Genomic DNA, 11,884 nt, shown 5'->3' on the forward strand with positions numbered 1-11,884 from the left:
TCCCGTGTTCCCGGATCACGGTGCTGGAACTGTTACTCCCATGTTCCCGGATCACGGTGCTGGAACTGTTACTCCTCGTTCTAAACTGTAAATTCGTGGAATACAAGGAATATCTGACACCAAACTACATCCATTCCTCCCTTAATCAACCGTAATGCACCCAAACTGTAACTTTTGTTTGCCCCTTTGGTGATTTCACTGAATAAATATAAACATTCCTATAACATAAGTGAAAAATACATAATAAGAAAACAAATCTTCATACCATTATTTTTACAATTTCACCATTGATAAACGGGGATATCCTCAGTGGGAGGATTTTGTCAATTCCTCGGAGGTCCACTTGGTGAAACTCTTTCTTTGTCAAGTTCTCAGCAACTGAAAGAAATAGAAAGAAGGGTAAACATGGATGTGCATTCATGCGATGACTGGCTAGTGCTTTTTCTGTCTCATGAATTCCTATTCATATCATAGCAATCACTTGCAAACGTTCCTAAAATCCTTCACAAGTTCCTTCCTTCTTGTGATTCCATTCTGCAACACTCAACAGACATCAAAGCGGAACTTGTTCTCGGGTTTGTACGCATTGTCACAAACGTTGTAGTGCCTGAGAAATGAAAAGTTGAGGATGGGGAGGTTTCGACAGAACTTAACCGCATAATTTTTTTTCCTTTCTTGTGGCCAGGACATTTGCAGTTTGCTTTCCAATTGGGACAAAATAACAAGAGGAGACTCTTCAGTCCCTTGGGGCCATTCCACCTATCAATTTGATCAGTGTTCAGATTGAGGCCAAGAACTTCAATACTTTGGTCAAGAAGCACTTTTGTTTTTGCTGGGAAAAGGACACACTGTTACCTCTTGTACTCATCAAAACAGATGTAAGAATGCCAAATTTTAAAGGGAGCAACAATTTACACCTTATAAGACAAGGGTGCTGATTGGCTGGCAGCTTGAGGCCAATAAATTGAGACATTGCCATGGAAAATGCACTAAGGAACTGCTGTTCCCCATGCTTTTGTTTAATTCAAAAAGGGCGCAATGGTTGGATATGTTCAGTTTGCCTGCAGAGGACAGGTCCCTGTGTATGAATGTGTCTGAAACTAATATCAAACATTGGGAGTCTGACTGATAATCTTATAATGGCAATTCATGGAACACCTAGGGTTGTTCAGCAAGTGTTGTCCAATCTGGAATCACATCTAGCGCTTGACATAATATTTGCAACCATGAGCAGATTGATTCACCTCCATTCTGCCTATTGTACATAGCACATCACTTTAGCTGGGCCCTGGGGGATTCGCCATGGCAACAGCTCAACTAATCACAGCCAACCAATCTGCGCCCTTTTCTCACACCATGTATCATCTCTCCCTTTCAAGTTTAGAAATGGGGTACCCTACAACTCCCTGCCACCTGCCCCCAGTATCCAGTTCATAAAGTCAATGTAATTCAAATCTGAGACAGTCATTTTAAGTCATGGCGGGTTGTAACAATGTGAGGGATGTGGGTTTTTTTGCCCACTTCACACCCCACCCCACTTTACATTTCAATGAAACTCACAGTTGACACATTTTGTGTCAGCAACACTGAAAGGTTTTCACCTTCCAAATCTATGCCCTCAGGAATCGGACACTGCTCAGAAGTGGAAACTCTGGTCAATTCTCTCCTGCCTAGCTCAGAGGTCACCAACCTAGGCTGAGATCTGTGAACTTAGACACGGATCCAAAATCACATCTAAGACTTTTCCACTCCATATTTCCAACCATTGATTGTTGAACCAGCCAAATCTTTGGAGAACTCCAGATACTAAACAGCAAATTGCTTTTATATACCACCTTCATCACGAGAAACACTCAATGGGGCTGTACATAGAAAAGATCACATAAATGATTGCAGGGGTTTATAATATAGAAACTGACCCTAACTAAAGTCCTCAGTCAGATTATAGTGAGTAGTATTGGATCCACACTGTGAAAAAGATGTCAAGGCTTTAGAGTGGGTATAATAGGTTCATTAGGATGCTGTCTACCAAGATAAAATACACTGGGGCTTCTTCCTAGTTTAGCAACATGGATTACAAAATGATGAAAGGATGGAGTCAGGTAGAAAGGAGCAGACTGTTCTGAATCGTTGAAATATTTCTGGGATGAATGGCCATAGGGACAAGATTAAACGCAACAGAACTTTGAGATTGTGAAATTCACTTCCAAAGGCTCACTTTTTATTAAACAGAAACAGAAATTGTTGGAGAAACTCAGCAGGTCTGGCAGCATCAGTGAAGAGAAAACAAAGTTAACATTTCAAGTCTGGCGACTCTTCATCAGGTTCCGATAAAGAGCAGACTCAAAACAATAACTCTGCTTTCTCCCCACCAATGCTGCCAGACCTGCTGAGTTTCTCCAACAATTTCTGTTTCTGTTTCAGATCTCTAGCATCTGCAGTTCTTTGTTTTTCTTTCACTTGTAGGTTATGGATACAGTGGCTGAACCAACATTTATTACCTACCTTTATGCCCAAAGGACAGTTCAGAGTCAACTACAATGTTGTGGGTCCGGAGTCACATGTATACCCAACCAGCTAAGGATGCCCAGTTTCCTTCCCTAAGAACATTAATGAACCAGATAGGTTTTTCCAACAAATCCACAAAATTATTTCATGGTCATCATTAGATGGTGCATTCTGGATTGTTACTGAAGTCAAATTCCTCCATCTGCCATGGTGGGATTCAAATCTAGGTCCTAAGAACATTGCCCAGGGCCCTGGATTAACAGTGTAGCGGTAATACCATTAGGCTATTGCCTCCTTGAATTGGCTAAAATGCTAAAGTAGAAATTATAACAACATCAGTGAACAGACTAGAAAAGTGGATGGAGAAAGGAAATAAAAGGATATGGGAATAGGGTGGACGAATGTGATTTTTGTTCTGGAGGATAAATACCGACACTAACTTGTTCGGCAAAATGGTCTCTACACGTAACTTCAGTATATTTCTATCCACCTAGGAAGAGGTTACTAATTCAGTACAGTTCACATTTTTCCAAGATATTTTCAGTAAATATCTTACTTCCTTCAGCAACAAATGTTATTACAACATTGCCAGAATCTTCCAAAACCTCAATATTTTCCACTTCTCCTCCACCGTTCCTTTGTTTGCTGAAGTACAGCTCCAACTTATCGAGCAGCTGGTCGGTTGTGGTAAGCTTTGGGATATTTGAAACCAGGATTCGCTTTTTACACACTCCTGTCTGAATCTGTGGGAAAAGATCAGTTCGTGCATGTCAGCCCTCTTACTCTGTGGGGATTGGCAATCGCCAGAATGTGTCACTGACCATGTAAAACTCACCCAGCAAAACTTGTCACATAACATCAGACAGAGCTGCCTTCTGAAACCACTCCACAAATAATATGACAGTATCTGCATTAGGAAGGCTATTATTAAGCTACAGAGGGTTCAGAAGAGATTTACCAGGATGTGCTGGGTATGGAAGGCTTGAGTTATTAAGAAAGGCTGGATAGGGTGGGATTTTTTTCACTGGAGTGTAGGACGTTGAGAGGCAACCTGATAGAATCATGAGGGGCATAGATAGAGTTAAAGGTAGTTGTCTTCTACCTAGGATGGGGGATTTCAAGACTAGGGGTCATATTTTTAAGGTGAGAGGAGAGTGATTTAAAAAACGACATGAGAAGAAATTTTTTTTACATAGAGGGTGATTTGCTTGCTGAATGAACTTTCTGAACAAGTGGTAGATGCGGGCACAGTTACAACATTTAAGAGACACTTAGATAAGTGCATGAATAGGAAAGGTTTGGAGGGATATGGGTAAGGAGCAGGCAGGTGGGACTAGTTTAGTTTGGGATTATGTTTGGCACGGACAAAGGATCTGTTTCCGTGCTGTATAACTCTATGACTGTGACTTTAAGTATTGAGATAGGAAGGGAAACGGTCCAAACAGCACGTGAACAACCCAGGGGCAACAGAGGGGCTCAAAAGAAATGGTGACAAAGTAGACCGGAGGGACATCAGTGTTCTTATGAAAGCTGATCTTTTATTTGTGGTTCATACCTCCAAGAAGTAACATTTAGATGAGGAAGAGAGGAAAATCAAGGATAGGCCTTAGAAGAACCATGTAAGGAGCAGGACTGGGGAACAGCAGTGATGGCTGAAAACACTCTAGCTATAATCGGGGCATGTCACAGGTGGAATTCAGTAAGAACAATCTCATCAATCTGAGCACAACAAAGAAGGATGCTGGTCTGCACTGTGTTAAAGTTCAAAGAGCAATAACACATCATGGTCACGCAGTGATGTGCATGTATGAACGGTTACACATGTCCTGTCATGGGACACGAGTGCCCATTTTAAACCAGAAAGTGGAAGTCACATTCAGAGCAAATGAAGTTATTCTGCCACTTGGTTTCCAGAAGCAAAAAGCTCTGCTGCAAGACGTCTGTCACTCTGCCATCTAGTGACTGATCAATGGTAACTGCAGGTGATGAATTTATAATATAGAACCCAGGCTTACTTCGATCTCTTCTAACATCTTCAGCTTCAAGGGTTGAGCCTTTATCTTAATTCGACAGTCTCCTATTTCAATCTCATGTTCTTCCATTTCCAGTATTTTATTAGCAACTACAAAAGTAAGAAAATTCAAATATAAAAAATTCTTAAGATACAAGTGTTAGCCAGCTTAACATTTCCAATAATATTTCTAGATAATTGCAGAACTACAGTAAAAAAACACAGATATTTTGCACTCATTGAGCCTTCGTGGTTCATAAACCTAGGACCAGCAGTTTAAGAAGCATGTTAGATGGGTTCTCGCTGCAGACATTGCTTGAAGACAACTTGTTCAGATATTTTGCACTTAATATGTAAAGGCATAATATGATCATTTCCTACTGGCACCTCACTAAATTAAGAATGATGCAGTATTCACTGTACTGTCAGGCTGCTGAGTTTGCAGATCTTAAAGGACAGAAATTGAGCCACATTGAGCTACTTTTGTGGCACAAATACGGGCCAGTTTCAGGGAGAACCATACCGATCACCACTGTTTGCACAGGTGCCTTCTTGCTCACATAAGGCGCCTGCTTGGAGTGAGTAATAGATCCTTTATAAAAGCAAATGAGGAGCCTAAATCCCAAATTATTTAATAAAGGACCAGAACTGACTCTGGATGACTCAGGATCTTTCAGTGACCCCTAGGCAGTGGCTGCTCCTAGAAACATTTCTATCCTCCTCCTGTGTCCCCAGCACCCCATCATATATTCATCTTTTGCAATCATGATGGGCTTCTTGTGGTTTTTGACATGTTAGCCCATGTATTGTATACCACAGAGGATCAGGTTTGTACTGAATCAGATATAACAATGCACAATGTACACTAATATAACATCTCATTCTTAAATATATCGTCTTAGAGTCATAGAGCTGTACAGCACAGGAACGGACCCTTCGGTCCAACTCATCCATGCCGACCAGATATCCTAAATTAATTTGTCCTGTTTGCCAGCATTTGGCCCATATCCCTCTAAACCCTTGCTATTCATGTATGTCTTGTTTATATGCTTATTTAGATTACTAATATATCACTTGGTATTTATATGAGAGTATATATGATATTAGTATTACAGCAAAAGTAAAGTTACTGATAGTATATAAAGTTGCCACAGTCTTACCAGACCACATGGCAGCTCTCTCAGGGAGTGATGACTGGTGGAGGTTTAACCTGAAGGTCAACATGCTTCAGGTGAGGAGAGAGGTTGAGAACTAGCCCTTCATGGTAACCTCAGCTGGTGCAGGAATTGAACCCATGCAGTTACTCTGCATTACAGACCAGCCATCAAACTAACTGAGCTAACCAACCTGCCCTATTGTTGACTGATTTGCTGACTGACTAACAAGGTGAGCAGTGTCCCAGGCTGCTGATTGAACTAGCTAGCTGAATAAACAGCGAGTAACAGGAGACCCCCTATAATACAGCATTACATGCTGTGATGCCATCCAGTTGTCTTAGATATACTGTACAGTGCGTTTCTGAGACTTGTGCCAATGTAGAAAACAGCTGCCAGCCCATGTTTGACTCTCTTCCTCTGCCCGAGCCCATGATGTAATGTGGGGCTGAACTTGAATGCCTCATGAACTGTCTCCCAAGTGCTGGCAGCACATCTACATTATTACTATGAGGCCCAGTTGCTGCCAAGCCTCAACCATCTTAACTGAGACAGGCTGTGTTTGTGCACCAATGGATATGAGTCTAAAAATGAACCAAAACCAATTTTTATTCCTTAATCTTTTCAATGATGCCTATTGGAATGCAAAAATAGATGAAAGGAACTACCAATGACAAACTCAAAAAGTCATGCAGTTTAATGGTTACAACAATAACTTGCATTCATGTAACAGCTTTAACTCACAGAAACATCACTTTCGTTGTTGTGAAAATGGAATAAAGTAGTTTTAGTGACGATGTGGACATGTAATTGGCAACTCAAATTTAATGCCAAAAAAAATCAATTTAAATCAAATTTAGCCATCTGATTCAGCCTCTGACAGCTGCCAAGATTACAACTAATAACTTACAGCAACCAGTACATAGAACCGTTCTGTATTTATAGCCAATAATTACTAACTTTAATCACTAGGATCCAATGCAAGAAGACATGCACAACAACTGATTCCATTGTTATTCGATTACTTTCTACCTGTTTCATCTTCAAATGTAATCACTGCCGAGCCTCCTTTTATTGGGTAACGAATGTACGGCTTTAGGTCAAACTCTACTGCTGGTTTGTCATCTTCCTCAATTTTGCCATTAAAGCTCCATTGTTTGTGAGGCATGGAGAAAGAAACCTGTAGGGGTTTCAAGAAAATCACAAAATTAATATGACTAACAACAGGGACAAATAAGCAGCATTTGTGTAACATGTGGTAGCAATAAGATGTGCAATGTAGACTGCTCATACATACTCTAATATTAAATTGTTATTGCTGTCCAGACTGGGGCATGTTCACAGGCTTTCTGACAGAAGTACTAACCACAAGCCACAAAGCCAGTCCCACTGTAGAAGATGTTTGTTACTTCTAAACAGGATAGGGCATTAGTAAGTATTTTGTGTGATACGCGCTTTCAAAAATTTCTTCTTTCCAAACTATTTCGCTGCTAAATTGCCTAAACTGACACTAAAAAAAAACATAACAATAATAAGAAGAAATTATAAGCCTTCTCTGCCTTCAATACAAGCCTGGCTGATCTTTTCCTCTGTCTCCTCTATCCCCCACCTTCCCATATGGAAGGTCATCTTAAAATATCGTCAGCAATGGAGCATTCACAACACTTTGTGCTAGTGAATTCCAAGGGTTCACAACCCTTCGGGGGAAGAAGTTCCTTCCCATCTCAATGCTAAATCATCGGTCTTTTATTTTGGGACTGTACCTCCGTGTTTTAGATTCCCTGTCAGAGGAAACAGTCTTTCAGGGTCTATTCTATCAAGCGCATTCAGATAATGTTTTGGATATCACTGGCCCAAAACATTAACCCTATTTCTCTCCCCGCAAATGTTGCCACACCTGTTGATTATTTCTAAGATTTACTGTATGCTCTTTACTTTCTTATTTCCTATATCCCACTTGTTTTGCTTCCTCTCAAGTATCCAATCACAGAATTGTTGGGCAGCCTACTCACAGACCTCTGTACAGGTAATCCTTTCAAAAATGAGAATCTTTCTTACCACGCAAATGCAAACGTAATGGAAAGAGACAGCAAAGGTATGTCAAGCTCTTGTGGAGGAGCTCTGTATCCAGCTATCCAGGGATTATGAAAGAAAGCTTGATGCATTAAGGAAGGAACAGGAAAGGGCAAAATCTGAGATGACTATCAGCTGGAAAAGATAAGTATATTGATTGTCCAAAGTTGCAGCCTTTAAGGCTTGTCAGTATCCCAGAACTAAAAAGAAATTTTACAGAATCATTCATTTATTTCTAATAATGTTTTAACTTCAAATTTCTAAAACAGAGATAGGTTGCTAAAGCTTTTCATCTTGTACTCATAGAATCACTAAAGTGTGGAAGCAGGTCATTCAGCCCATCAACTCCACATCAACCCTTTGAAGAGCATCCCACCCCCGACACCCTACATTCCCCATGGCCAACCCACCTAACCTGCACAGCCCCAGGCACTATGGGCAATTTAGCATGGCTAAGCTACCTAACCTGCATGTCTTCGGAGGGTGGGAGGAAACCCACACAGATACAGGGAGAATGTGCGCACAGACAGTCGCTCAACGGTGGCATCAAACCCAGGTCTCTGGCACTGTGAGGCGCAGTGCTGACCACTGAACCACCATGCCATCCTCATCAGGACAATTGCAAGAACGTAGAATTTCAAACAATCACAACAGTTTAAACCACAGGGGAAAAACGGGCTTCAATTGCTTGGCAAGTCAATTCTGATTTTAAAAATGACTTAGATGAAGCAATGGAAGGTACAGTTGCCAAATCTACTGACGACACAAAGATTAAGTGAGTAGGAAAGATGTCACAAAACGACACGGGAAAATGTGAAATTGTCAATTTTGACAGGAAGAATAAGAAGTGGGCGTATTATCTAAATGGTGAGAAATTGCAGAGCACTGAGGCACAGAGGGATCTGCTGTCCTTGTGCATGAATCAAAAGTTCAATGTGCAGACACAGCAAGTACTTAGGAAAGCTAACAAAACGTTATCATTTATCACGAAGGGAACTGAATATACAAGTGGGAGTTTATGCTTTAGTCTCGAGACCGCATCAGGAGTACTGCACAAAGTATTGGTCACTTTTTTTAAAGAAATATGTAAATACATTGATGGCAGTTCAGAGAAGGATTACCAGACTGATAGCTGGAAATGGCTGGGCTGTCTTATGAGGCAAAGTTAGATGGCTAGGCTTGCATCTGCAGGAGTTTAGAAGAGTAAGAGGCAACTTGATTGAAACATAAAATCAGGAGGGGGTCTTCACAGGGTGGACGTGGAACGCTGTTTGCTCTTTTGGGAGAATCTAGAACAAGGGAGCACTGTTTAAAATCAGGGATCACGCATTTAAACAGAGATTAAACAAAAACAATTCTCACAAAGAGTTTATGAGTCTTTGAAATAGTCTTCCTGAAAATGTGGTGAAAGCAGAGTCACTGGATTTTTTTAAATTCTTTCATCATCTACTCCATCACTCCAAAAAATCACACAGTTGGAATATTTCTGCTCGATCCATCTTTGACCTTCTCTTCTTCTGCGAATCCTGTCCATTTTTAGCACTGTACCCAAGCAAATATTACAATTGTCTCCGAAGAGGTGCAGTGCATACCTTACCTCCCAGTTTATTTACTTCTCCTCCATAAATATTTGTACATTAACAGATGATTCCTGTGGGAGAATATTATGTAGTGATTGCCTTTTTGGGAACATGTAGTTTCAGGTTCTCTTTTGGATGCTTAGAAAATTTTCAACTCTCTTTTATCGAAATGAGTTGGTGTAAGAGGACAAGAAATTGCGAATTGAAAGCAATCAGGTTGGTTCTAGAAAGCTCAATGGTACTTCACATTTATACTGGCTCTGGCAACTATTCATTAGCATATAACGTCCTCTAGGGCACTCACCAACATAAAGATGTTTTGGGTCATTATCCCAAGTGAGGTAGTGCAGTACAACTGACTCCAAACATTAAATTATTGTGATCCCAGATTAGAATCACTTCTGACTTCTGTTTTTCCTCACAAGCCTTTCAACATCTAATGGAATATTATTGCAATCTTACCTTGAGTTGCTTCTCTAGCTCTGATCTTTCTTCTTTGAGTCTCATCAACTCATCCTTTATATTTCCTTGGTCCTCCCTCAGATTGTTATTCACAGTCTCTACATCTTCCAATAGTTTCTGTGGAAGAACACACAGGATCCATAAAAAGACAATATATTCAAATTGAATTCATTTTGAAAATCAAAACAGGTTCCAGCAATAGAAATAACAAGGTGTAGAGCTGGAGGAACGCAGCAGGCCAAGCAGCATCAGAGGAGCAGGAAAGCTGACGTTTCGGTCTGGACCCTTCTTCAGAAGTAGAACTACACCCTTGTTTGCTGGTACGGTCTTCCTACCTGGAAACATAAGGAGATTAGAAGAACTTTTAAAGAAATTTTCATATGTTACCTCATCCAATCCCACTAATTGTCTGTTTGTTAGTTAAGGAATAATGTTTGATACAAGACACTTACAAAGGGCTTTTAATGGAAGAGAAAACTATGTAATTGCGGACCAGTCAGTTTAACTTTGGTGGTTGGGAAACCTTATGAAAACAATAGCTTGGGATAAAATTAGGAGTCACTTGGAGAAGTGCAGGTTAGTTAAGGAAAGCCAGCTTGGGTTTCCCAAGGAAAAATCATGTTTGATTAACTTGCGAACATTTTCTGAAGAGGTAACAGAAAGGTTCATAATGGCAACGCTGTTCCTATGTTATAGATAGACGTTTTGAAAGCATTTGTTACAGTGCCACACAACAGACCTGTGAGCAAAGTTAGATCTAGTGGAATAAAAGGGACAGCAGCAACATGGAAACAGAATTTTGTGACAATACTGTGCCTTTAAGAAATGTGTTCTGTCCTGTTTCTTTTGCAGAGGGGTGTTGTCATAGTGGTACAAAAATGTCTCCTTCAGACAGGCAGTTGGTAAACAGTTTTGAGTTCTCCCTGGTGTTTTGTTTAAGACAAAACAATCATGAGTGGATGGGGTCAGGCTCACGCAGACCCGAAAGGGTTTTGGTTTCACTTTCAATTAGCTGGTGGTTTTACTGGCTGTTGGAGCTGAAAGCTTGAATTCTCTGCTGCTGCGGTGAAGTCTTAGACAGAAAGGTTTTTTCTTAAAAATCAAAACGGGCTGATTGTTTCTTTCTACTGGAGTGGAGAGAGACAGCACGAGAGAATAATAACCATGTTGCTGAATCGCCTTTGCCAATGGTGTGTATATGACATGCTGCCTTTATTGGAACCACAGTTGATAATCAGTGGTTAAATAATACATTATCTTTGTGAAATATTTCAATAGAGTAAAGTTATGCCAATTCTTTTTGTTGTATTTTAACTGTCTTGCAAGAATAGAGGTGTTTTGATTAAAGCTTGGTGGTGGGCCAATTGAATTATATTGGAACAGGGGCTTACACTTGCCTTTTAAAAAAATATAGAAGTTAGGGTCTAGATTATCTCCATAACATACTGTGGAGGGTCCGGTCTGCTCCATTACAATTGGCTGAGTGACAACAACAAACAGACGGTAATGGATACTGAATGACTTTTAGGCAACGGAAGGTTTGCATTGAGTTCCCCAGGAGTCAGCATTAGGACCCTTGCTTTTCCTGGTAAATATTAATGATATAGACCATGGTGTACAGGACAAAACTTCAAAATTTGCAGATGACAAGAAGACTAGAAAGTATTGTGAACAATTAGTACTGTGTAGAATTGCAGAAGAACATACACAGTTTGATGGAGTGGGCAGATAGGTGACAGATGAAGTTCAACACAAAGTGTGAGATGATACATTTTGGTAGGGGATACTGTATAAAACCAAGAGTACAACTCTCACATGAAGGCAATCATATGGTGTAGCTGTAGAGTCCCTATCTCTGAGCCAGGAGCACCAGGTTCAAGTCCAACCTGGTAAAAAGCTGGGTCACAGCTTAACTGAACAGGCTCGTTGTAAATATTTATTCTAAACAGGGCTTTTGTATCGCAGTGGTAGTTTTTCTACTTCTGATCCAGAAAACCCTAGTTCAAATCGCTCCTGCTCTAGAAGTTGCAGAGTCAAACAAAACAGACACTTTGGTCCAACTAGTCCATGCCAATCATGTTCCCAAACTAAACTAG

At 40.4% G+C, this 11,884-nt stretch overlaps 1 protein-coding gene across 3 annotated transcripts in view; it reads right to left on the reverse strand.

The window, feature by feature from the left end:
• The window catches only part of ifi35 (interferon-induced protein 35), a 30,776-nt gene that overhangs the window by 3,608 nt on the left and 15,284 nt on the right, over nucleotides 1-11,884 (reverse strand). For all 3 annotated transcript variants that reach the window (XM_048614359.1, XM_048614361.1, XM_048614360.1), the window contains 5 exons: nucleotides 9,789-9,905; nucleotides 6,706-6,853; nucleotides 4,524-4,630; nucleotides 3,065-3,251; nucleotides 266-378 (listed from right to left, as the gene is read on the reverse strand). In XM_048614359.1, coding sequence (XP_048470316.1) covers nucleotides 266-378; nucleotides 3,065-3,251; nucleotides 4,524-4,630; nucleotides 6,706-6,853; nucleotides 9,789-9,905 — 672 coding nt within the window. The remainder of the gene's footprint in view (nucleotides 1-265; nucleotides 379-3,064; nucleotides 3,252-4,523; nucleotides 4,631-6,705; nucleotides 6,854-9,788; nucleotides 9,906-11,884) is intronic.

The sequence above is a fragment of the Rhincodon typus genome, chromosome 30 (assembly GCF_021869965.1).
Source record: "Rhincodon typus isolate 14 chromosome 30, sRhiTyp1.1, whole genome shotgun sequence".
Taxonomy (NCBI): Eukaryota; Metazoa; Chordata; class Chondrichthyes; order Orectolobiformes; family Rhincodontidae; genus Rhincodon; species Rhincodon typus.